The sequence below is a fragment of the Salvia splendens genome, chromosome 22 (assembly GCF_004379255.2).
Source record: "Salvia splendens isolate huo1 chromosome 22, SspV2, whole genome shotgun sequence".
NCBI classification, from domain to species: domain Eukaryota; kingdom Viridiplantae; phylum Streptophyta; class Magnoliopsida; order Lamiales; family Lamiaceae; genus Salvia; species Salvia splendens.
In genome coordinates, this window is record NC_056053.1 from 11,042,608 (window position 1) to 11,068,811 (window position 26,204).

Sequence of the window (26,204 nt, forward strand, 5' to 3'; positions counted from 1 at the left end):
TCGGAGGTGAGTCGGGCTAAGAAGAAGATGGTGTTCGAAATAGCTGATGGACTCGTCGGCAAACCCCATGGTAAAGGGAGGGGGTCGCCGGATGTTAAGCAAGCTCTTATTGGGGAGATGTTGAGTTCCTTAGCTCAAATGGCAAAGAATGAGAAAGCTTCAACAAAAGATTTGGAAGGTCTTGATGGTGAGGGGATGACCGGAATTGCACCGGCGCCGGCTGGCCGAGACCTTGATGTCTCATGCTTGGAGTATGAGATGGTCAACAAGGAGAACAATGCAAGCACACCCCTCCATGTGACGCCTAGGCTAGAGGATGGGTTGGCATGTGACTCACAAAAGAAGGAAAAGACAGGTTACTTTGCTTGGGCAAGAAAATGATGGTCCATTTGAGGTAAATGCCATTTTGAATTCAAAATAAGCACCATGTGCTATCTACACCCAAATCGGCATTGATGGAGACAAGAGGGACCATGGCACTGACAGCCGGCCGCCGGAGTACCCGCCGGAAAACCTGGTCCCGTCGGCGAATGCATGGAAGGAGGCTAAAAACTTGTTCTCACATGGGGGGGACGTGGTGCATGGTGGGAGCCTCAACACCACACAAAACCCATAAGGACGGGGCAATCCCACTCGACGCCGGCAAGGTCACACCTTTGGGGACAGCCGGAGACTTTGAAGGTACCCCTTATCTCTCGGAGAAACTAGGACTAGCCATTGTTGGGAAGTTTTCCCACTCACTCCCTTCTTCTTTCCAAATTCAAAAAAGCTGAGGGGGTATGGGGCTAGTTGGTTCTTTCACTTGGAAATACTTGAATGCCAAGCACATCCTACTTCAATTCCAAGATATGGCTGATTATGCTAAGGTCTTAAGTGGCCCTAATGGGAGCAATTAAATTGGTGGAAGGAAAAGGCTGGGGGCATGCACACATCCGCCAGGCCATGGTGCATATCGCTCTACAGAAGCGTTGCCTTACTCTCCGCACTACCTTCATACACCGCGAGGGAAATAAGGCTGCCGACTTCCTTGCGAAATTGGGATTAGAGTCGAGTAATGGCCAAGTATTGAATGCCCAAGCTGTACCGAGAGGCCTCAAAGACATCATTCGAAGGGAGCAAATGGGGATCCCCAATATTCGGGTCTGGGAACAGGATGGAGAGTGTGAGTAGAAAGGATCCCAAGGAAGGACTCCGTCGATTTCGTCGTCATCGAACATCGAAGGGTACGTCGGTGTCGTGCTACCATCGGCATGTCCCTTATCTACTCTTATGGTGTAATTGCTCTAGAAATTTGTACATGTTTTTTGATTTTCTAGGCATAGTTTGGGTGATCGGTTGTCTTGTAATCCTAATTATGTATCCTTTATCCTTTGTGCAATATAGGGATGAGGGACCCCACGAACCCTAATGGGAGTCCGGTTTGGTTTGTTGATATTCACCCAATGAGGGTGTTCAAATGGATGTCGGACATTGATACGTTCTTTGAGTCACCGATCGTTGCCATGTGGTGCAATATCATGGGAGTCCCGGCTCACCTCTTTGAGGTATCGGCCCTCATGGCAATTGGCAAGCTCCTAGGCAGGCCTTTACAAGCGGACCATGCCACAATCAACCAAACTCGGCTCTCCTATGCTAGGATATGTGTGATTGATGTATCCAACACACCGACGTAGGAGATTATACTAAACATCCTAGGCAAAGAGTTAAGGCACAAAGTTGTATGGGACCGTATTCCTTTGTTTTGCGCAAATTATAAGCATGTTGGGCACGTCATTCATAAATGTCATGCGTTGGGAAGGAAGGGGCGTGTTGAAAGTAATGATTACCGAACAACAACAAAGGTGCATCACACTAACCACGACCCCAAGATTATCCGCTGTGAATGGCGCCCAAAGGAGGCGAATAGGGTTGGCACCTCACCGAGCGTTAATCATACGAACAAGGAGAAAGATTGTGGCAACCAAGAGAAGGTCAAGGAGGGTGTTATGGACGCCGAGCCGATGGTCCCAAGAGCGCCCTTGGAGAGCCAACCTAGTGTGGACGAGGATGGGTTCCATTTAGTGTCAAGAAAGAGGAAAGGCAAAGCACATAAGGGAGACATGCATTCCAAAGCCCTACATCTCTCGACAATTTGCATTTGAAAGATAATGTGGCTACGGTGTCATTCGACAAACCGAGCACAAGGTCTATGAATGTCCCATGTGGACTCCCCAACCGGGAGAAGGAAGGCTTCATCGAGGAATTAGACCCGGGAGGGACCGTTCATCGTGGGGGCATCCCCATTGCGGGCCTCAATTAAGTGATGGACTTAGGTTTTTGTGATGTGTAGGTTACATCGAGTTATTGTAATAGGATTGCTAAGAGTACATTGATGACCAGTCTAGTAGGTAGGGAGGCCATCGTTGTACTCTAAATTGTTGTGGCGAGTTGTCACTTTTGGGCGACCCGTTGATTTTGGTTGTACGTTGTAATTACCTACTTTGGGACAAATTGAGGGATCTCTCACATCTCTCCGAGGGCGTGCCTTGGTTGGTTGGTGGTGACTTCAATACCATCCTCTCCCCGCAAGATAGAGTGGGGAGCTTCACTAATAGACAAGCTGAAATGATCGACTTTACCGAGGCCATCGAGGATTGCAGATTACTCGACTCGGGCTTTGACGATGCGAACTTTACATGGGCAAAGAACAACTTGTTTGAAAGGCTGGACAGGAGTCTATTGAATGAGTCATGGTCGCGGCTGTTCGATGCTACACGGGTAACGAACCTCCCCCGTATTGCTTCGGATCATGGGCCGATCCTTGTAAGGTGCAAATTGAGGAATTGTCACAATGGAGGGAGAGCATCCCGATTTCAAAATATGTGGACTCGGCATGAAGGATTTGCGAACCTTGTGCGTGAAGACTGGTCCCAACCGACGGGGGCCGAGGGCATCCTAAACCTCCAGCTTAAGCTCTCGAGAATGAAAAAGGTCCTCAACAGGTGGAATAAAGAAACATTTCGTAACATCCACACCAACCTAAAGGATATGGAGGGAAGGATAGTCGAGGCTCAAGCAGATTTTGAAGCAATGCCGACGCCCGAAAACAGGACGTTGATCAACAAACTTATAGCCGAGTACATCCTTCGCCTCAAGATGAGGAAGACTTTTGGCGACAGAAAGCGACCCTCCGATGGCTAGCGGATGGGGATAAAAACACTAGGTTCTATTAGAGTTGGGTTAAACAGAAGAGAATCCGAATGCGCATCCACAAGATCAATGTGAATGGCCGAGAACTCACGGATGAAGTGGAGATTAAAAACTCGGCAGTAGAATTCTTTCAAGAGCTCCTTGCGCCAGGTCATTTGCGGAACCGGACCTTAGCTTGAACCCACAACTCCCACCCTCGTCTGAGCTGGAAGACCTCCCTAACCCACCGGATGAGGAGGAGGTTAAGCGAGCCGCGTTCACCATCTCGGGAGATAGTGCACCAGGCCCAGATGGATTCACTTCCACCTTCTTTCAAACAAGCTGGGAAACCGTGGGAACGGATGTGGTGGCTGCTCATAAGATAGTTTTTTCAAGGGGCCTTCTTACCCCGGAGTATCACGGCAACAAGCATCGTGCTTATTCCCAAGAAGTCATCGCCGAGCACGTGGGGAGACTACCGTTGTAACGCCCCGTTTTTTCTAAACCTAATTTTTAAACCCTAAAGTACTTGCTTTTAATGCTTTTAATATTGCAAAGTCCGTGAATTAATTGTTGAGTGGAATTGTGGCTAGACTGGGGATTTGTGAAATAAATTACTGCGCGGATTTAAAAAAATTCCTTTCCGTGAGGAATAAATATATTGGCCTCAATCCGCGAGTTGGATCGGATAAATTGAATAAATGATATAAAAATTTAGTCCGTGATAAATAAATTGTGGGCTGCATAATTTAAATAAAATACAAAGGGACCGTGAATTAAACTAATCTAACTAAATCTTCTCCAAGCTGACTTGGTCAACGGGCTGCATTAATTCAAAATATTTGGGATCAACCGACGGGGGCGAGTGGGTCAGGCATGATGGATTCGTGACGCTTGTTCAAAATATTTGGGATCAACCGACGGGGGCGAGTGGGCTCCTGAATCTCCAAACTAAGCTCGCCAGGAGCAAAATGGCACTTAAGGCTTGGAACAAAGAAGTTTTTGCCAATATCCATGCCAACCTCAAAGCGATAAGACTTAAAAATTCACCTTCGTTTTAGAGAGAGAGGCTCCTCCTTCTCTCTACAATCTCACCTTGGCCTCACGCCATCAACACCAACACTCCGCTGGCTACCCTACCACGGCTCACCCCGCGCCGGTCGCTAGAACCACTCCGCCCAACACCCCGTCGGCCTAGACGAATCGCCACGCCGTCTTCGCGCTAGCCCTACCCGCAACCCCTGTTCCCGGAGCCACGCCTGGACTGGCCCTTGACCAGCCTCGCCGGAGACTTCACCCCTAGCCTAGCTAGCTGAAACGATGGGCCATCCACCGGACCCCGACGAGGCCATAACCATATCGGATCAACAAATGGTATTCACAACGGAAGAGAAGTCACCGCCGAAGCAAATCTCCAAGAAGTTGGCAACGAAACTCAAGAGAGCAAAACTTGTGCTGCGGCGGAGCACCCCGGCACCACCTACTAAAGGGGACGGTCGGAAGCGTTTCATTCCCTCTCCACTCCCCGAAGACAAGCAATTAAGAAAAAGGATCGATTTTGGCGATGTTGAGAGTGACTCGGCCGATAGCCCCAAGTGCAAAGGCCCTATCTTCCCGGTGACTCCGGCGCATGAAATGGAGGACGCATCTAGGCCGGAGGAGCACAAACAATTTGGGAATGACAATGCTCGAGATTTGGAAGGAGTAGAGGCCGAACTAGTAGCATCTCCCCGAAAAAGTAAGTTTTCCGGCCAAAAGGCCGGTCAGCTAGCCGGCGTGGAACCCACCGTCACCGGAGGTGATGACAACCCTATGAGTCAAGACAAAACATTGGTACTTGGTGCTGCAAAAGCAAAAGGAATCTTGGGGGAAGAGGAAGTCAAACTTCCCGAAATGGTAATAGACACAAAAGCTCTTTTTGAAAGTGCTTTGGAGACTTGCCATGCTGAAGAATCACATGCAACACTAGACTTGGGAGGCCATGTGCAACCAAATCCTACCAACCTCCTCTTGCATCTTGTCACCCTTGACACGCCGGAGATGTTAGACTCTTTGGTGGCGCAGCCCCTTCTCGGAGACAAATGGCCGGCGGACCTAGCCGAAAATGCCGGACCAAACCTCGCCCTACCATGGACCTCCGGACCAACCCCCGAACCACCCTCGGTAGCAAAAATCCCATCGATCGAGGATTTCCCGCCCCTTGAACGAGGCCGGACCCGCAAAATCCGAGACGCCTTCGAAAGTGGTCGGCCACTCCCGAGCCAACCCCCACAGCCGGACGCCACACCACATCGAGCTACGTCAGGGCCCTAGGCCCCCGAATGGGCTGCTGAGACGACCGAGAACATGGCCTCGGTTGCGGACGGGAGGCCGGCCAAGGATGACACGCCGATGGTCGATATGTGTTAGCACCGTGGACCGCAAGCCTTGGTTGGAGCCGAACCACTAGGCAACGCTTGGGCGACGCGGCACAAGGCCTCAATGAGAAACTCCCAACCCGAAGGAAATGAAGATGGTGCGCAGAACACAAGCGCTCCCAAGAGCATGGCGGATATGGTTCGGATGTCATCGAACATCGAAGGGCCGAAAGTGTTTGAGCCGGATAACATCCCAAATATTGGCTTTGCGACTACTTCCAATGGCATTCCGGCAATCTACTTCTCCGGAGCGGAAGTCCAAAAACTAGCCTCGAGCATTGGGCACGCCATTGTGGGTAAGTTCTCCCACTCTATACCCACTTCATACCAAATACAAAAGGCATTAGATAATATCAAATTCAATAGAGGTTTTACATGGAAATATATTAATGCTAAGCATATATTTGTTCAATTCGAGGATATGGCGGATTATGCCCTATTGCTTAGCGGTCCGAAAGGGACGCCGGTGTGGTTTATTGATCGGCATCCCATGAGGGTTTTCAAGTGGTCCCCGGATTTTGATGCGTATTGTGAGTCCCCGATCGCGGCAGTTTGGTGCAACATCATTGGCCTCCCAATCCACCTTTTTTATCACGCCGCCCTCTTTGCAATCGGTAAATTGCTTGGAACCCCGATACAAGTGGATCGTGCTACGGCCAATAAGTCGAGACTTTTGTTTGCTCGCATTTTCATTGAGATTGACATCACGAAGACACCTCCCGAGGAGTTCATCCTAGATATTTGTGGGTGTGAGATGGTGCTAAAAGTGAAATGGGACAAGATCCCGGCATATTGCATGGAATGTAGGCATGTAGGACACAAAAGTGAGGTGTGTTACGCGGCGGGCAATGGTGAACGTCCCCCGAAGAGGAACTACAATAATGTAACACCAAGACAGCCACACCATAAGAGTCAATGGGGAAGGGACAAAACGGAACAACCAAAGGAAATGGCTAGCACTAACGAGTGGAAACACCAAAAGAAAAACAAAGGGTCGAAGGGGCAGCCAAAGGCCGGATCCTCGGCTAATGGCTCCGAGCCGAGGGAGTGGTCGGGTCGGGACATCATGGGCGAAGTGCATGGAAACTTTGACCTGGCTCCGGTTGTACGCGTCCATGAAGGTGGTGAGAGTTCCTATGGCCGAGAAACCATCGTTAAAACCGTCGGAGTGCTTGCTAGCTCTACCCATCGTGGTGGTGAATTCCATGGAGCCACGAACGGGTACACGCCCTCACGACGAGGAGCGTTCACTTGTTGGAGAGGGGGCGCACGGGGAGCGGCGAGGGGCCGAGGGTCTCAAGCAGCCCGAAACGCCCTAAGCTCCAATCAATACTATTCTCTCATGGAGAATGAAGACTTCTTAGAAGATGATGATGAACTGGAGGGGGAGGGAGATAAAGAGGGGATTCCCCGAACCATCCCTTTTGCCGATGGGGAAGATCCCATGCTCATGCATGAGGAGGAATGCCTAGGAGAGGACCGACTACGAATGGTGGAATTTCAGGGGGACCTCTCACGGTCACCGGGTAAGATACTTCCGCATTAATCATGTCTGTCAACTTTATGTTTTGGAACGTTAGGGGAGTTGCTAACGCGCCTACCCAAAATGTTCTTAAAAGATTAATTAAGACTCATAATATTCACTTTCTTGCAATAATGGAGCCGCTCACAAGCCCTAACCCGGAGAAGTTCTCAAAGGCTTAGGGGCTGGCTTTTCAAGGCTCGAATAGAAATGGTAAGATCTGGGTGTTTGTTGAGGAAGGGGCCAGCTTCGCGGCCGAGAGAGATACGGATCAGGCCCTATCTGGCCGCTTTGGATCTCCTCGCCTTGCTTGCCACTTGTGTGTCTCGGCGATTTACGCAAAATGCACGAGGACCGAACGACTTCATTTATGGGATGAATTGAGGGAGTGCTCTATACTTTTGGAGGGTACACCCTGGATGATTGGAGGGGACTTCAATACCATTCTCCATCCGCGAGACAGAGTAGGGAGTGACACAAACCGCCAAGCTGAAATGGTGGACTTTGCGGAGGCCATTGAGGACTGCAGGATACTAGACCCGGGATTTGATGGGTCGGAGTTCACGTGGGCCAAGAATGGCCTTTTTGAAAGATTGGATAGAATCCTTGTGAACGAACGATGGGCACAAACCTTGGAATCTACTCGGGTGACGAACATGCCCCGGATTGCCTCGGACCACGGGCCTATGTTGGTAAGATGCAAAGTGACAAGCAACAACAGCGGGGGTAGGCCATTCAGGTTCCAAAACATGTGGGTTAGGCACGAGGGATTTGAGGACCTTGTTCGGGGAGAGTGGAGCCAACCGACGGAGTCTGAAGGCCTCCTCAATTTCCAAATCAAACTTGCTCGACTTAAGAGAATCCTAAAGGTGTGGAACAAGGAGACCTTTGGGAACATCCATAACAACCTCAGGGATATGGAGGTGAAAATCGTACTGGCACAAAGCGATTTTGAAGTAAGGTCAACCCCGGAGAACAGGACAGAGATCAATAGATGCATTGCCGAGTACATTCGACTCCTTAAAATGGAGGAGGACTTCTGGCGACAAAAGGCTACCCTAAGATGGCTAGGGGAGGGCGACAAGAATACTAAATTCTACCAAAGTTGGGTCAAACAAAAAAGGATCCGCATGCGCATCCACAAGATCAATGTGGGCGGTCGGGAGATCTCGGACGAAATGGAGATTAGAAGTTCGGCGGTGGAGTTCTTCCAAGATCTCCTGGCCCCGGGGCCCCTCACTCTGTCCGAGCCAGACCTTGATTTGATCCATCAACTCCCACCTTTGGATGAAGTGGCTGCTCTTCCCGACCCCCATCCGCTTAGGAAGTTAAACAGGCTGTTTTTGACATCTCCGGGGATAGTACCCCAGGGCCGGATGGTTTCACGGCCTTGTTCTACCAGGCCTGTTGGGCGACGGTTGGGCCGGACGTGGTGGCGGCTATTGGCCAATTCTTCGGGGGTGCCTACCTCCCACGTAGCGTCACGGCCACAAACATTGTCCTCATCCCAAAAAAGCTTGTGCCGGAGTCGTGGAGCGACTACCGCCCCATTAGCCTGTGCAACGTCGTCAACAAGATTATCACAAAGATAATGTCGAATAGAATGACTTCGCTCATCCCTATGGTTATCTCACCAAACCAGAGTGGATTTGTGAAGGGACGGCTCCTCAATGATAATGTCCTTTTGGCGCAGGAGATGTTCTATGAGCTCTCGAGATGTGCGCCGGCCCCTAATGTCGCGGTAAAAATCGATATGGCTAAGGCCTACGACCGAGTACAATGGCCCTTCCTTTTGAAAGTGCTACACCGGATGGGTTTCCCATCCCCGTGGGTCTCTTTGATTGAGAGATGTGTGGGCTCGTGTTGGTTCTCGGTACTGGTCAATGGCGCCCCCTCCGGGTTCTTTAAGTCCACCCGCGGCCTCAGACAGGGAGATCCAATATCTCCGACACTTTTCGTAATTGCAGTTGAGTACCTCTCGAGGAAATTAGACAAGCTCATTTTGGGAAAGAAAGAGATGACTTTTAGAGCTACTCGCCACTACATGGAAATAAGCCACCTCGCCTACGCCGATGACATTGTGATATTCACACAAGCAGCGGAGGGACCTCTTAGGCGGCTGCGGACTTGCTTGGAGACATATGCCGGGGTTTCCGGGCAGCAGATTAACTTGGCAAAAAGCAACTTCTACATTGCCGAACAACATGAAGGGTGCGCCAACATTATTCAAAATGAAGGAGGCTTCGCACGAGGTACTTTCCCTTTTTTGTACCTTGGAGTTCCTATTTATCGTGGTGTCAAACGTACAGATATGTTTATGTTCCTTCGGGAAAAGATTGCTGCACGAATCTCGGGGTGGGCTCATCGACACCTCTCCTTTGGAGGTAGGCTTACACTTCTCCAAAGCACACTTGAAGCGGTGCCGCTGCACATTTTCCAGGCCATTGAACCAACATCCGGGGCCCTTAAGCAATTGGATCAGCAGATGGCCAGATTCTTCTGGGGATCGTCAACAGAGAGAAAAAAGACACATTGGATTGGGTGGGATCAGATCTTCCTCCCCACCCCTGAAGGGGGTCTCGGCATTCGTAAGACCAAAGAAGTCCTCCGGGCCTTCAGTATCAAACTTTGGTGGAGGTTCCGGGAGCAAAATTCACTTTGGGCTAGATACATGAAGGCCAAGTATTGTCATAAAAACTCCCCCCTTGCGGTCTCCCCTTCGGGGAGAAGTAGCCCGACATGGAAACGGCTAATGAAAGTGAGAAATCAAGCAAATCCGCACATTAGATGGGTGATCGGTCAGGGCGATGCCTAGTGAGAGAAGCTCTCCCTTCTCTCTAGAATTCGACCTCTCTCCCTCCCTCCCCTTTGAGGGAGGTGAAATGTGATTGTTGCATCCGACACATGGTGAAGTCCGGTGGTGAGCTTCTGAAGGGGGAGGCCACGGCCTTGATACACACGATGCAGCCCCCTTCCTCGCCGGAGTGGATGTTTCATTCGATTGCACGACCCAAAACCAAAAGGGTTGGCACGCCCCACCCGGAGAAAGCTCGACAAGCCCTCAAACGAGCCGGTCTTGAATCTGGTTCGGAGGTGAGTCGGGTTAAGAAGAAGATGGTGTTCGAAATGGCTGATGGGCTAGTCGGCAAACTCCAAGGTGAAGGGAGGGGGTCGCCGGATGTTAAGCAAGCTCTTATTGGGGAGATGTTGAGCTCCTTAGCTCAAATGGCAAAGGATGAGAAAGCTTCAACAAAAGATTTGGAAGGTCTTGATGGTGAGGGGATGGCCGGAATTGCGCCGGCGCCAGCGACGGCTGGCCGGGACCTTGATGTCTCATGCTTGGAGTATGAGATGGTCAACAAGGAGACCAATGCAAGTACACCCCTCCATGTGACGCCTAGGCTAGAGGATGGGTTGGCATGTGACTCACAAAAGAAGGAAAAGACAAAGGTTACTTTGCTTGGGCAAGAGAATGATGGTCCATTTGAGGTAAATACCATTTTGAATTTAAATTCAGCACCATGTGCTATCCATACCCAATTTGGCATTGATGGAGACAAGAGGGACCATGTCACCGACGGCCGGCCGCCGGAGTACCCGCCGGAAAACCTGGTCCCGCCGGCGAATGCATGGAAGGAGGCTAAAAACTTGTTTGCACATGGGGGGACGGGGTGCATGGTGGGATCCTCAACACCACATAAAACCCATAAGGACGAGCCAATCCCACTCGACGCCGGCAAGGTCACACCTTTTGGGACGGCCGGAGACTTTGAAGGTACACCTTATCTATCCTTTACCGATGTTGAAACGGAATATCTCTCGGAGGAACTAGGACTAGCCATTGTTGGGAAGTTTTCCCACTCACTCCCTTCTTCTTTCCAAATTCAAAAAAGCTTAGGGGGTATGGGGCTAGTTGGTTCTTTCACTTGGAAATACTTGAATGCCAAGCACATCCTACTTCAATTCCAAGATATGGCTGATTATGCTAAGGTCTTAAGTGGCCCTAATTGGAGTCCGGTTTGGTTTGTTGACATTCACCCAATGAGGGTGTTCAAATGGGCGCCGGACTTTGATACGTTCTTTGAGTCGCCCATCGTTGCCGTGTGGTGCAATATCATGGGACTACCGGCCCATCTTTTTGAAGAATCGGCCCTCATGGCGATCGGTAAGCTATTAGGCAAGCCGTTACAAGCGGACCATGCCACAATCAATCAAACCCGGCTCTCTTTCGCTAGGATATGTGTTGAGATTGATATCTCCAACCCCCCGACGGAGGAGATCATGCTAAACATCCTAGGCAAAAATTCAAGACACAAAGTAGCATGGGACCGTATCCCATTGTTTTGCGAGAATTGTAAGCATGTTGGGCATGTCATTGATGAGTGTCATGCGTTGGGAAGGAAGGGTCGTGTTGGAGGCAAGGATTACCGAACACCAACCAAGGCTTTCTACCCTAGCCACGATCACAAGATCATCCGTCGAGAATGGCGTCCAAAGGCGGCGATTAGAGTTGGCACCTCACCGAACATTGATCACACGAACAAAGAAAAAGATAGTGACAACCAAGAGAAGAACAAGGAGGGTACAATGAACGTCGATCCGTTGGCTCCTCGAGCGCCCCTTGGGAGTCAACCAAGCATGGACGAGGATGGATTTCAATTGGTGTCGAGGAAGAGAGGAAAGGCAAGGCACAAAAGGGAGACATGCACTCCAAAGCTCAACACATCGACAATTTGCGTTTGAAAGACAATGTCGCCACGGTGTCATTCGATCGGGATGACTCTAGTGCGAACGAGCCGAGCACTTGCTCAATGAATGTCTCATGTGGGCTCCCCAACCGGGAGAAGGAAGGCTTCATCGAGGAACTTGATCCGGGAGGAATCGTTCATCGCGGGGGTATCCCTATTGCGGGCCTCAATTAAGTGACGGACCTTGGATTTTGTGATGTGAAGGTTGCACCATGTTAATTGTAATAGAATAGTGAAGAGTACATTGATGACCACTCTAGTTGGTAGGGAGGCCCTCGTTGTACTCTAATTGGTTTTGGCGAGACGTCACTTTTGGGTGGCTCGGTGTTCCTGGTTGTTCGTTGCAATTGTCCTTAGTAATGCACAGGTGTGGGTCCGCCTGAACCCTCCACCCTCGTGGTGCTTTTGATTAAAAAAAAAAAAATCGGTCAGGGCGATGCCTACTTTTGGGATGACATTTGGCTTGGTGAATCTCCCCTTCGCGAGATCTGCCTTGACGATAGGGGCGCCTTGTCGGCCAAGGTCTCGGACTACATTGGGGGTGGAACTTGGGATGAGGCTAAGTTACGTCAACTTCACAACCAGGCTGGAATGCCACAAGAGGTTATCACACAAATCCTCCATACCCCAATCGTCGCGGGAGAACCGGACGTCCCTCGATGGAAGCTTTCTCGGCTCGGGGAGTTCTCGCTCACTACGACCTGGGAGACTATCCGTACGCAAAGGCCGAGAATCCAAGGTCTCGACGACATTTGGAGGGCTGGCCTAACAAAATCTATTGCAATCTTCGATTGGCGATTATTGTCAAACAGGATACCGGTTGACTCCAAGCTCCAATGGAGGAAGATTGAGCTTGCGTCGAAGTGCCAATGCTGCCCACGGAGGCCTAACACCGAGTCCCTTCAACATCTCTTCATCCGAGGGTGGGGAGCAGTATGTGTCTGGAGGGAGTTCGACGGTTGGTTCGAAGGCTCGGCCCCATCTCTTAGGGTGAACGACACCATCCCGGACAGGTTGCAAGTGTGGTCCGCTAGGACCCAACAGCATGATAGGAGACACCTTAGTCGAGTCATTCCATACCTCATTCTGTGGTTCCTTTGGGCGGAGAGGAATAGGAGTCGACATGAGCAAATTCAGTTCAAACCGTACAACATTGTTTGGCAGGTTCACATGTTCATCCACAACAACATGACTAATGGTCACATCAAGCCGAAGCATTGGAAGGGAGTGAAACTCGGAATGAGCCCTCCGAATCACCCCGAGACAAGGGGGCCGAGACCGTTAGTTATGCCGGTTAAGTGGCACCCCCCGGAATGCACATGGATCAAGCTTAACACGGATGGGGCGTTCTTTGAGGCAACAAACAAGGGTGGCGGAGGGGGTCTTGTTCGGGACCACAATGGGAAACTACTTGCCGCATTTGCAACTCCCCTCGTCGTTCAATCGGCTCTTGAGGCCGAGCTCATGGCCATACACTATGGGTTGGAGGTAGCGAAGGCGTTCAACCTACCCATATGGATTGAATCAGATGCGGAACAAGCTATTAAGTTGCTCAATGGCACGACTTGGGGCCCGGCACAAGTTCGCCGCATCATGGCCCTTTTGCATGGCTTCAAACGTGGACATATTTTCCGGGCCACCTTCATTCATAGGGAGGGCAACAAAGCGGCTGATTTGCTCGCCAAAATGGGAGTGGAACAAGATAATTTCCAACAAATGTCCCCACAAAATGTTCCAAGAAGGATTAGAGCCATCATCCGGATGGACGAAATGGGAGTCCCCAATCTTCGGGTGAGAGATGATGAACGAGAGTAGCACGAGACACGGAATGTGGTCACCGATCTTGATTTGTACCGGACGCCGTAGAGTATGTGGGTGTCGGTCCATCCCCGGATTGACCCCTATTTACTCTTGTGGTGTTTTTGTAATAGGGTGTGGTGTAATTTGTTTTTGTCACTCTAGCTTTAGAAAGATTGGTCCTCTTGTAATCAAGTAATGGCTTTTTTTTTTTTTTTTTTTTTTTTTGTTATAGAACACGAAACAGACATAGATCAGCAGACCCGCCGGCACGAACGTCACGAGCGGCACCACCGCGGCGTAGGCGTGTCCGCCGCCGCCGTCGCCGCATCCGAGGACCCCGAGCTTGATCTGCACCACGTTGACCAGCGCCAGCATCAGGAAGACCGACCCGGCGACCGACCCGACAGCGGAGACGACGTACCCGACCCGGAGCGCGGTCTTGTTGACCCGGGCGAGATCGAAGTCCCAGAAATGGCGTTGCTCGTCGTTGTGGCGGTGGTGGGGCCCAGGGCGGACGAGGCGGGTGGCCTGCTTGAGGCCAAGCGCGACGAGGCTGGAGAAGAGGAAGCAGCTGAAGGAGTAGACGTGGAAGGCCACCAGATCCTCGGCGATCTTCGGGCTGGCGTAGCAGCCCGCTGCCGGGTCGATGAGGCTGTTGCTCGGGTCGGTCGGGTTCCAGGCCAGCCCGATGAAGACCGCGAGGGTGAAGAGGGAGTTGACGTTCACGATGCCGTCCAGGGCCGAGATGTGGATGCTGGTGGCCGACATTTTCCCGGCGGAGATTGGGATTTTGGATGGTTTTTTACTGTGTGTTTTTGTGGCGGAGATGAGGCGGATTTGGGGGTTAAAAAAAAGTAGTAAAAGATGAGTGAGGCTTTTGATTTTAGTTTTCCGACAAGGAGATGCGGGATGGTGGGGCCCACAGTGTTGGGGAAAGGGAAATAGACTGATCTGGATGGGTGTTTAAGTGGGCTTTGGGCTTCATCGTTCAAATTTGTTAGCCCATAATATTGGGGCTTTGTTTTTGGATGAGAAGTTTGGAAGTATTTTAGATTAAAAATCCAATTGAATCAAAAAAAAAAAAAAAAGTAATGGCTTTTTGTTGATATATAGGGATGAGGGACCCACGAACCCTCCACCGTGAAGGTGTTTGATTAAAAAAAAAAAAAAAAACCTCAAAGCGATAAGAGGAAGGAATCGCGCGAGCTCAAGCCAACTTTGAGGCTGACCCAACACCCCGGAACAGGAGCGAGATCAACAAAAGCATTGCCGAATACATTCTCCTACTTCAGATGGAGGAGGACTTATGGAGGCAGAAGGCGGCTCGGTGGCTTGCGGATGGTGATAAAAACACCAGTTTTTATCAAAGCTGGGTAAAACAGAAGAGAGTTAGACTTCGCATACACTCCCTTAATGCGGACGGCCGGGAGATTGCGGAAGAAACAGAGATAAGAAACTCGGCGATTGAGTTCTTTCGGAGCCTCCTTGCTCCCCCCCCCCCCCTCAACGGACCTAGAGGAGCTACACAAGCCACCGGAGCTCGAGGAGGTGAAGAAAGCGATGTTTGAAATCTCCGGGGACAGTGCACCTGGTCCGGACGGCTTCTAGTCCATATTCTATCAAACTTGTTAGGGGACCATTGGAGAGGACGTTGTGGAAGCTATACAGCAGTTTTTTCTCGGGGCTTATCTCCCTTGAAGCGTCACGGCCACAAACATCGTCCTTATTCCGAAGAAGGCCTCGCTCGAGACATGGGCCGACTATCGCCCCATAAGTCTATGTATTGTTATTAACAAGATCATCACCAAAGTTCTAACTGCTCGACTTGCTCCTTTCTTGCCCCAGGTTATCTCTCCGAACCAGAGCGGATTCGTGATGGGTCTGATGGAGCTACACCCAAGCTGATCTACAAGGACAAGAAGATGGATCCATTGTTCATTCAAAGTGGACCAATTACAAGAGCTAGAGCTAAGAAGATAAAGGAGTCCATGATGCTTTTAGTTGATGAAATAAAAGCCCAATTCCAAGACCAATCTACATTGGGCCAAATGGTGAATATTATTCAAGTTAGTGGGCAGCCCAATGCATGAAGTTTTGAGTCACTATATATATCACATTTTGGAGGCCCAAATTGAAGATACATGATGCATTTTCGTCCAAGTTGGAGCAACCAAAATGAAGAGTCATTTTTAAGTTACTTTTTGAGTTAAATAAGTGACTTTAGATGTCCTAAAGTCACACCAATAGTTTAGGAGTTACTTTTCACTTATTATGAGTCATTCTAAAGGTCTTAAGTTGTACTAATGATATGAGACTTTCAAGAGTCCATTCTAGCCTATAAATAGGCTTGTAAGCATGTCATTTGAGGACACCATTGATCAAATACGAAAATAGACTTTGTCTTGTGAGTTGAATTCTCTGTGTAGAGTTTTTCACTTGTTTGGAACTTATCAAGATACTTTGAGCAAGTTCTTGTGGCGTTCAACCATACCGAGGTTCTTGGCTGATCATATAGCCAACGGGTCGAGGTTTTCCAAGCTCTGGAAGTGGATCAAACCAGATTATCAATCAAGGGAGTCCGCTGCCAAACCTTATACGTGGGGTTCTTGGATCAATATATCCAACGGGTCCTTCGTCCTATCCCAATCCATATCATTTGGTATCACGAGCCATCTGGTATTGATCTATTCTTAGCTTTACCTTACATTCATATCTTAGTTTCAAAAAAAAAAATCGAAAAAAAAAGTGAGAAAGGCTAGGACAACTTTATCATCATTTTATCTAGTTGTTGCAAAAAGAAAAAAAAGGGGCCAAAAAAAAAAAAGTACATATAGTAAACATCTTTACCTTCTTTTATCCATTATCTTTTTTTGCTTTACAAAAAGAAGCAAACAAACAAACCAGAAAAAAAAAACCCAAATACATTTTTCACATCATTTTCTCGACCATTTCCTTTCATCCTTCATTCAAGGGCTAAAGTTGGTTGATTGCTATTTGTTCTTGTTTGTTCTTGATTTGTTTTATACTTGTGTTTTCTTTGCAAAAGAGAAAGAGTGGTAAAAGGCTTGAGAGGTGAGGTTATTTGAGGGGAAGTAAAAGCCAACGAGTGATATACACGAGTGTTTTGTGAGGTTTATTTTTTGTGTGATACACGAGTGAACTGTGAGGATGGATTCTACTGACGATCATATTCCAGTTGATCCTACGTTGAAAGCCATGCAACAACAATTTGCAAGGTTTGCACGGATTCTGGAAAGTGTTTCAGGGCGGTTGGAGAGGCTAGAAGTTCAGGCAACAAATGAAAATAATAACGAGGAGGAAGAGAGTGGAGGAGAAGATGATGCTTCATATAGTAAAGGCAACATGGCGGCGGACTTTCTCGCTAAGTTGGGAATGGAAAGACCAGAATTTTGCCAGTTCAATGACTCCACAGCACCACGGCTCCTCAAGGCCATGATCCGCATGGAAGAAATTGAAGTGCCTAATATTAGAGTCCGGGGTGACAATCACGACTAGATGGTCATACCGAGGGGTGTACCGTTTCGTAGAATTTTGAGCTGTAGTTATGATCCTTTTGTTGCTGTTGGGGAGTATGATGAGGTCCACCCGATATCCGGGATGGAGCGCTTACTACTCTTGATTATGATTTTGATTTTGTTTTGGCACACCACTTTTGGGTGTGGCCACGTTTGTACTCTGATTTCTGGATATATAGGGATGAGGGACCCACGAACCCTCCACCGTGAAGGTGTTTGAAAAAAAAAAAAAAAAAAAGATGATGCTTCATATAGGCATCGAAATGAGAGACGTGGAAACGGTAGAAGAGGGCGTACAAATGAAGTGGATGGTGATTTGAGAAGCATCAAACTGAAGATCCCAACATTCCAAGGAAGGAGTGACCCCGAAGCTTATTTGGAGTGGGAGAGAAAGGTGGATCTCATCTTTGAATGTCACAACTATTCCGAGGAGAAAAAGGTTAGACTTGCTGCTATTGAATTCGCTGACTATGCTATAGTTTGGTGGGATCAATTGACAACTAGTACAAGGCGATATGGAGGAAGACCGGTTTCGACTTGGGAAGAAATGAAAAGCATAATGCGTAAGAGATTTGTACCTTCTCATTATTTTCGTAAATTGTATCAAAAATTACAATCTATGAAACAAGGTACTAAATCTGTTGATGAGTACTACAAAGACATGGAGATTGCCATGATTAGGGCAAATGTTGAAGAAGATAGAGAAGCAACTATGGCTCGATTCTTATGTGGGCTGAATAGGGAGATTGCAAACATTGTAGAGCTTCAACACTATGTGGAGTTGGAGGACATGGTTCATATGGCCATGAAGGTGGAGGGACAATTGAAGAAGAATGGAACAATCCAGAAGAATTTTTCAACAAGTTCTCATTCTTCAAGGACAAAAGAGTGGACTTCATCCAAATCCAATTTTGGGGCAGGTTCTAAACCCCAAAATGAAGCGTCGACATCCAAGTCCAAAGAATTTGAGAAGGGTAAAGGTATTTCTACTTCTACTTCTACTCGAAATAGAGATATCAAATGTTTTCGTTGTCAAGGTGTTGGACACATTGCATCTCAATGTCCAAACAAAAGGGTGATGATTTTGAAGCCAAATTGAGGATTGCAGGATACTAGACCCGGGCTATGATGGGTCGGAGTTCACGTGGGCCAAGAATGGCCTTTTTGAAAGATTGGATAGAATCCTTGTGAACGAACGATGGGCACAAACTTTGGAAACTACTCGGGTGACGAACCTGCCCCGGATTGCCTCGGACCACTGGCCTGTGTTGGTAAGATGCAAAGTGACAAGCAATAACAGCGGGGGTAGGCCATTCAGGTTCCAAAACATGTGGATTAGACACGAGGGTTTTAAGGATCTCGTTCGGGGAGATTGGATGCAACCGACGGAATCCGGAGGCCTCCTCAATTTCCAAATCAAACTTGCACGGCTTAAGAGGACCCTAAAGGTATGGAACAAGGAGACCTTTGGGAACATCCATCTCAACCTCAGGGATATGGAGGTGAAAATCGCAATGGCCCAAAGCGATTTCGAAGAAAGGCCAACCTCGGAGATCAGGACAGAGATCAATAGATGCATCGCCGAGTACATTCTACTCCTTAAAATGGAGGAGGACTTCTGGCGTCAAAAGGCTACTCTAAGATGGCTAGGGGAGGGCGACAAGAACACTAAATTCTACCAAAGTTGGGTCAAGCAAAAAAGGATCCGCACGCGCATCCACAAGATCAATGTGGGTGGCCGGGAGATATCGGACGAAATGGAGATAAGAAGTTTGGCGGTGGAGTTCTTCCAAGACCTACTGGCCCCGGGGCCTCTCGCTTTGTCTGAGCCAGATCTTGATTTGATCGATCAACTCCCACCCTTGGATGAAGTGGCTGCACTACCCGAGACACCATCCGCTGAGGAAGTTAAAAATGCTGTTTTTGATATCCACGGGGACAGTGCCCCAGGGCTGGATGGTTTCACGGCCTTGTTCTACCAGGCTTGTTGGGCGACGGTTGGGCCGGACGTGGTGGCGGCTATCGGCCAATTCTTCGGGGGTGCCTACCTCCCACGTAGCGTCACGGCCACAAACATTGTCCTCATCCCAAAAAAGCTTATGTCGGAGTCGTGGAGCGACTACCGCCCCATTAGCCTGTGCAACGTCGTCAACAAGATTATCACAAAGATAATGTCGAAGAGAATGACTTCGCTCATCCCTATGGTTATCTCACCAAATCAGAGTGGATTTGTGAAGGGACGGCTCCTCAATGATAATGTCCTTTTGGCACAGGAGATGTTCCATGAGCTCTCGAGATGTGCGCCGGCCCCTAACGTCGCGGTTAAGATCGATATGGCCAAGGCCTACGACCGAGTACAATGGCCCTTCCTTCTGAAATTGCTACATCGGATGGGTTTCCCGGCCCCGTGGGTCTCTTTGATTGAGAGATGTGTGGGCTCGTGTTGGTTCTCGGTGCTGGTCAATGGCGCCCCCTCCGGGTTCTTTAAGTCCACCCGCGGTTCACTTGTTCATCCACAACAACATGACCAATGGTCACATCAAGCCGAAGCATTGGAAGGGAGTGAAACTTGGAATGAGCCCTCCGAATCACCCCGAGACAAGGGGGGCGAGACCGTTAGTTATGCCGGTTAAGTGGCACCCCCCGGAACGCACATGGATCAAGCTTAACACGGATGGGGCGTTCTTTGAGGCAACAAACAAGGGTGGCGGAGGGGGTCTTGTTCGGGACCACAATGGGAAATTACTTGCAGCATTTGCAACCCCCCTCGTCGTTCAATCGGCTCTTGAGGCCGAGCTCATGGCCATACACTATGGTTTGGAGGTAGCGAAGGCGTTCAACCTACCCATATGGATTGAATCAGATGCAGAACAAGCTATTAAGTTGCTCAATGGAACGAATTGGGGCCCGGCACAAGTTCGCCGCGTCATGGCCCTTTTGCATGGCTTCAAACGTGGACATCTTTTCCGGGCCACCTTCATTCATAGGGAGGGCAACAAAGCGGATGATTCGCTCGCCAAAATGGGAGTGGAACAAGATAATTTCCAACAAATGTCCCCACAAAATGTTCCAAGAAGGATTAGAGCCATCATCCGGATGGACGAAATGGGAGTCCCCAATCTTCGGGTGAGAGATGATGAACGAGAGTAGCACGAGGCAAGCAATGTGGTTACTGATCTTGAATTGTACCGGATGCCGTAGAGTATGTGGGTGTCGGTCCATCCCCGGATTGACCCCTACTTACTCTTGTGGTGTTTTTGTAATAGCGTCTGATGTAAGTTGTTTTTGTCACTCTAGCTTTAGAAAGATTGGCCCTCTTGTAATCAAGTAATGGATTTTGTTGAAATATAGGGATGAGGGACCCACGAACCCTCCACCATGAAGGTGTTTGATTAAAAAAAAAAAAAAGTGAACGTGAAGATGATGATGATGATGAGGAGGATAAACAATTGGAGAAGATTGGACCAGAAACATGGAGAACTTTTGGTCGTTCGAAGGGCTCTAAACATGCAAAACAGAAATGATGATCAACAAAGGGAGAACATCTTCCACACAAGGTGTTTGGTCCAAGGTAAACTTTGCATAATGATTATTGATGGTGGTAGTTGTGCAAATGTTGCAAGTTCTGAAATGGTGGAAAAGTTGAGCTTAACAACGGAAAAACATCCTAATCCGTACAAGCTACAATGGCTTAATGAATGTGGAGAAATTCGAGTGACTAAGCGAGTTCTAATTTCGTTTTCAATTGGCAATTATAAAGATGATGTTCTTTGTGATGTTGTACCAATGCATGCTAGTCACATTCTTTTGGGGAGGCCATGGCAGTTTGATCGTAGAGTGACTTATGATGGATTTCACAACCACTACACCTTCAAGCACAACAACAAGTCTATCATGCTTGTCTCTTTGACACCTCAACAAGTTCAAGAAGATCAACAGAAATTATCTCAAGCAAGGAGAGCTCGTGAGGTTGAGAGAAAAAAAAGCGAAGGCATTGAAAAAGAGTCGAGTGAAAAGAGTCGAGAGAAAAGTAAGAATGAGGGAAAAGAAAAAACAATTTCTATGTGAGAGCAAAAGAAATAAAGAGTGCAATAGTTAAAGAAAAGAGTGTTTTCATCTTAGTGTACAAAGAGTCTTTGTTTACCACTAACGAATTAACCACTTCTTTGTCAAGTACTTTTGTGTCTCTTTTACAAGAATTCGAGGATGTCTTTCCCGAGGATGAACCAAGTGGATTACCTCCATTAAGAGGTATTGAACATCAAATTGACTTTGTTCCCGGTGCAGTTCTACCACACCGACCAGCCTATAGGGCCAATCCCGAAGAGACTAAGGAAATTCAAAGGCAAGTGCAAGAGTTGTTGGAGAAAGGAAAAATCCGTGAGAGCATGAGTCCATGTGCTGTGCTGGTAATTGTTGTTTCTAAGAAAGATGGATCATGGAGGATGTGCACCGACTGTCGAGCAATCAACAAAATCACTGTAAAGTATCGCTATCCTATTCCTAGGCTAGATGATATGCTTGATGAATTGCATGGATCTGTTGTGTTTAGTAAGATCGATTTGAAAAGTGGTTATCATCAAATTCGCATTAGAGAAGGAGATGAATGGAAAACAGCCTTTAAAACAAAATTTGGTCTATATGAGTGGTTAGTCATGCCTTTTGGTTTAACTAATGCACCAAGCACTTTCATGAGATTGATGCACCATGTTTTGAGAAAATTCATTGGAAAATTTGTGGTTGTTTATTTTGATGATATTCTTGTCTATAGCAAAAATGTGGATGAACATCTTAACCATGTGCATGCTATTTTGGACACCTTAAGAAAAGAATCATTGTATGCTAATCTCAAGAAGTGTTCATTTTGCATGGATAAAGTTGTTTTTCTTGGTTTTGTTATAAGTGCTAATGGGATTGAAATGGAAAAGGAGAATGTGAAAGCTATTTTAGAATGGCAAACTCCTCAAAATGTAGCACAAGTTAGAAGTTTTCATGGTCTTGCAAGTTTTTATAGGAGGTTTGTCAAGGATTTTAGTACAATTGCTGCACCTTTGAATGAAATTGTGAAAAAGGATGTTTGTTTTTATTGGGGAGAAAAACAAGAGCATGCTTTTAATCTCCTGAAAGAAAAACTTACAACTGCACCAATTCTTTCTTTGCCTAACTTTGATAACATGTTTGAGCTTGAATGTGATGCATCTGGAGTAGGCATCGGAGCTGTTTTGTTGCAGGATGGAAAGCCAATCGCTTACTTTAGCGAAAAGTTGAAAGGAGCTCAATTGAACTATCCAACATATGACAAGGAGTTATATGCGTTGGTTAGAGCTTTGGAAACATGGCAGCATTACTTGTGGCCTAGAGAGTTTGTAATTCATACGGATCATGAATCTCTCAAGTACTTGAAAGGTCAAGGTAAGCTTAGCAAGATACATGTTAAGTGGGTGGAATTCATTGAATCATTTCCCTATGTAATCAAATACAAAAAGGGAAAAGAAAACATTGTGGCTGATGCATTGTCTCGGAGGTACATTTTGATCACTAATTTGAGTTCTAAGTTGCTTGGTTTTGAGTTGATTAAGGAAATGTATGATAATGACCCGGACTTTTCTTCTATCTATTTAGCTTGTGAACATGCTGCATTTGACAAGTTCTATAGGCATGATGGCTATTTGTTTAGAGAAAATAAACTGCGCATTCCTAAAGGTTCTATGCGTGAATCCAAGCCCCTTGGCCTAGCGGTAAAGGGTGCTGGATACCGCGTCCATCCTGGAGGTCTCGAGTTCGAACCCTGGGTGGCGTAATTTGTCAGTTCGAACCCTGGGTGGCGTAATTTTTCTTTCCTCCTTGTTATAGGAGTTGATTTGTAATTTCCTCCTTCATATATATGATATAAATATATGAAGTTAATTTAAAAAAAAAAAAAAAAAAGGTTCTATGCGTGAATTGCTTGTGCGTGAAGCACATGGTGGTGGTTTAATGGGGCATTTTGGAGTCCATAAGACAATGGATGTTTTGCATGAACATTTCTTTTGGCCTAAAATGCGTGTGGATGTTGAAAGAATTTGTAAAAGATGCATAACTTGCATGCAAGCCAAGTCTAAATCACACCCACATGGTTTGTACAAACCGTTACCAATTCCTAGTGCACCTTGGGAGGATATTTCAATGGACTTTGTTGTTGGTTTGCCAAGAACAAAAAGAGGTAGAGATTCAGTTTTTGTGGTTGTTGATAGGTTTTCAAAAATGGCACATTTTATTCCTTGTCACAAAACTGATGATGCATCTTATATCGCTGATTTGTTCTTTAAAGAAATTGTCCGTTTTTTTTTTTTTTTTTTTTTTTTTTTTTTTTTTTTTTATCAAACACCTCTACGGTGGAGGGTTCGTGGGTCCCTCATCCCTATAATTCCAAAGGCGGTAATTACAAGGCGTGGCCACACCCAAAAGTGGTGTGCCGTAACAAATCAAGAGTAGTATGCGGTCCAATCCCACAAGGTTCGGACCTCATCATACTCTTTTCCAAAATACAATTAACCAAAAAGCTAGTCACTATTGTCTCCCATCGTCTCATTATCAACTTTAATGCCCGTTCCCGTCAAGGTATCGGATGTGCGACACTCCCATCTCGTCCAATCTAACCAAGTCCAACAGTTCTCTCGGTGCTGAGTTGTAGTGCATTCGTAGACCACTGTCTTGGACTAGCCCCATTTTCGCAAGGAAATCCGCCGCTTTGTTCCCCTCCCTGTGTATGAAGGAGGCTCGGAATTTGAGTTGGCGTTTATGAAGGGTTAGTTGCGCCACCGCTTGCCGGGCGAGTGCCGGGCCCCATCCTGTCCCATTGACCAATTTGATTGCTTGCTCTGCATCGGACTCAATCCAGATTGGTAGGGCGAGTTCTTTGGCTATATTTAGCCCGTGGAGCATGGCCAACAGCTCCGCCTCTAACGCCGAGTGTGCTTCTAGGGGTGTGCTGAAGGCGACGAGCATCTTACCCAAGTGGTCTCGAATAATCCCTCCAGCCCCTGTTCTACCGTTCGCTTCATTGTAGGAGCCATCTGTGTTGAGCTTTATCCACGGCTGGTCCGGGGGGTTCCATTTGATTGCCATGGCTAGGGGTAGCGCCCTGATTGCCGCCGCTTGAGGAATGTTGATTCCAAGTTTAACTCCCTTCCAATGTTTCGGCTTCAAGCTTCCATTGGACATAGCATTCCGAATGAACATGTGGACCTGCCATACCACGTTTTGTGGTTTAAACTGTGTGCCTTGGTGGCGACTCCTGTTTCTCTCCGACCAGATAAACCACAGAATGAGGTATGGAGTGGCTCGGCTAAGATGTTTCTTGTTCGGCTGTTGGTACCTTCGCGCCCACACTTCGATTCTCGTAGGGATTGTATCATTGATATGGATGCGGGGGAACGGGCCTGTGAACCAACCGTCAAACTCACTCCATACTCTGCGAGCTCCATGTCCCTGGATGAAGAGGTGTTGGAGGGACTCGGTATTCGGTCGGTGGGGGCAGCATTGGCACTTAGAGGCTAGCTCAATCTCCCGCCACTGAAGCTTCGTGTCAACCGGCACCCGATTGGAGAGAAGCCTCCAGATAAAGATGGCTATTGAGTTGGTGAGGCCTGCCTTCCAAACGTCCCCCAAACCTTGGATGATCGGGTTTCGCCCTCGAAGTGTGTCCCATGTCGAAGCCACCGTGAATTCCCCATGTTTAGAGAGGTTCCACCTCAGGATATCCTGTTCATCATGGAGGATCGGTGTATTAATGATGCCATCGATAACATGCTGAGGGAGGCCGGCCTGATTGTGAAGAAGCTGAAGCTTGGGCACATCCCAACCCCCATTAGTAATGAACTCCGAAACCCGGGTGGTTGGTCTTCCCCTATCATCAAGACTAAATTCCCTCAGAGGGCAATTGCCAAGCCAAATGTCATCCCAGAAGTAGATGTCCCCTTGTCCCACTAGCCATCTCATGTGCGGTTGTGCGAGGGGCCATGCTCTTGAGAGCCTTCTCCACGTAGGGCTACTCCTGCTCGGCAGTCTCAAGGTGAGCGGTGTGGAGTTGGTGCAATATTTTGCCATCATGTATCTTGCCCAAAGGGAGTTTTGCTCCCGAAAGCGCCACCAAAGTTTGATATTGAAGGCGCGGAGGACCTCCATAGTTTTCCGGATCCCAAGGCCTCCTTCATCAGTGGGCCGACACATTTGTTCCCAACCAATCCAATGGGTCCGCTTCTTCTCATTCGTAGACCCCCAAAAGAATCGGGCCATTTGCTGATCAAGTTGCTTAAGGGTACCGGCCGTGGGCTCGACGGCTTGGAAGATGTGTAAGGGGATCGCTTCAAGGGTGCTCTTAATCAACGTAAGCCTTCCTCCAAAGGATAGGTGACGGTGTGCCCATCCTGAGATCCTTCTTGCAATCTTTTCTCGTAGAAAGAGGAACATGTCCGTGCGTTTGACACCACGATAGATAGGTACTCCGAGGTAGAGGAAAGGGAAAACCCCTCTAGTGAAGCCCCCTTCCGCCTGGATCGAGTTTGCCCAATGCTCATGGGCCTCGGCAATATAGAAATTACTCTTAGCAAGGCTGACTTGTTGGCCGGAGACTCTTTCATACTTTTCAAGACAAGCTCTTAGCCAGCGCATAGGATTTGCCGCCGCTTGGGTGAAGATGATAATGTCGTCCGCATAGGCTAGATGGCTGATCTCCATGCATCTCCGGGAGGCTTTGTACGTCATGTCCTTTTGGCCGAGGATGAGCTTATCTAATGCTCGGGACAGGTATTCCGCAGCGATCACGAACAGAGCGGGGGAGATCGGATCTCCTTGCCGAAGTCCACGAGTTGATCTAAAGAAGCCCGCGGGTGCCCCGTTAACAAGGACCGAGAACCAGCAATACCCAATACACCTCTCCATAAGTGAAATCCATGAATCCGGGAATCCCATACGGCGTAAAACTTTGAAGAGGAAGGGCCATTGGACCCTATCATAGGCTTTAGCCATGTCA

General features: G+C 48.0%; 2 protein-coding genes across 2 annotated transcripts; one reads left to right on the forward strand and one right to left on the reverse strand.

Annotated features, from left to right (window-relative positions):
* The first annotated feature begins 2,604 nt into the window (after positions 1-2,604).
* LOC121786714 lies at positions 2,605-3,180 on the forward strand. The gene has a single exon (XM_042185342.1). It carries the CDS (start codon positions 2,605-2,607, stop codon positions 3,178-3,180), a length of 576 nt encoding a protein of 191 aa, XP_042041276.1.
* Positions 3,181-13,808: 10,628 nt separating this feature from the next.
* LOC121786715 lies at positions 13,809-14,423 on the reverse strand. The gene has a single exon (XM_042185344.1). It carries the CDS (start codon positions 14,421-14,423, stop codon positions 13,809-13,811), a length of 615 nt encoding a protein of 204 aa, XP_042041278.1.
* Positions 14,424-26,204: the final 11,781 nt, after the last annotated feature.

Bases quoted from the DNA above. Each gene is read 5' to 3' on its own strand.
- LOC121786714 (XM_042185342.1), top strand. From the start codon at position 2,605: ATGATCGACTTTACCGAGGCCATCGAGGATTGCAGATTACTCGACTCG.
- LOC121786715 (XM_042185344.1), bottom strand. From the start codon at position 14,423: ATGTCGGCCACCAGCATCCACATCTCGGCCCTGGACGGCATCGTGAAC.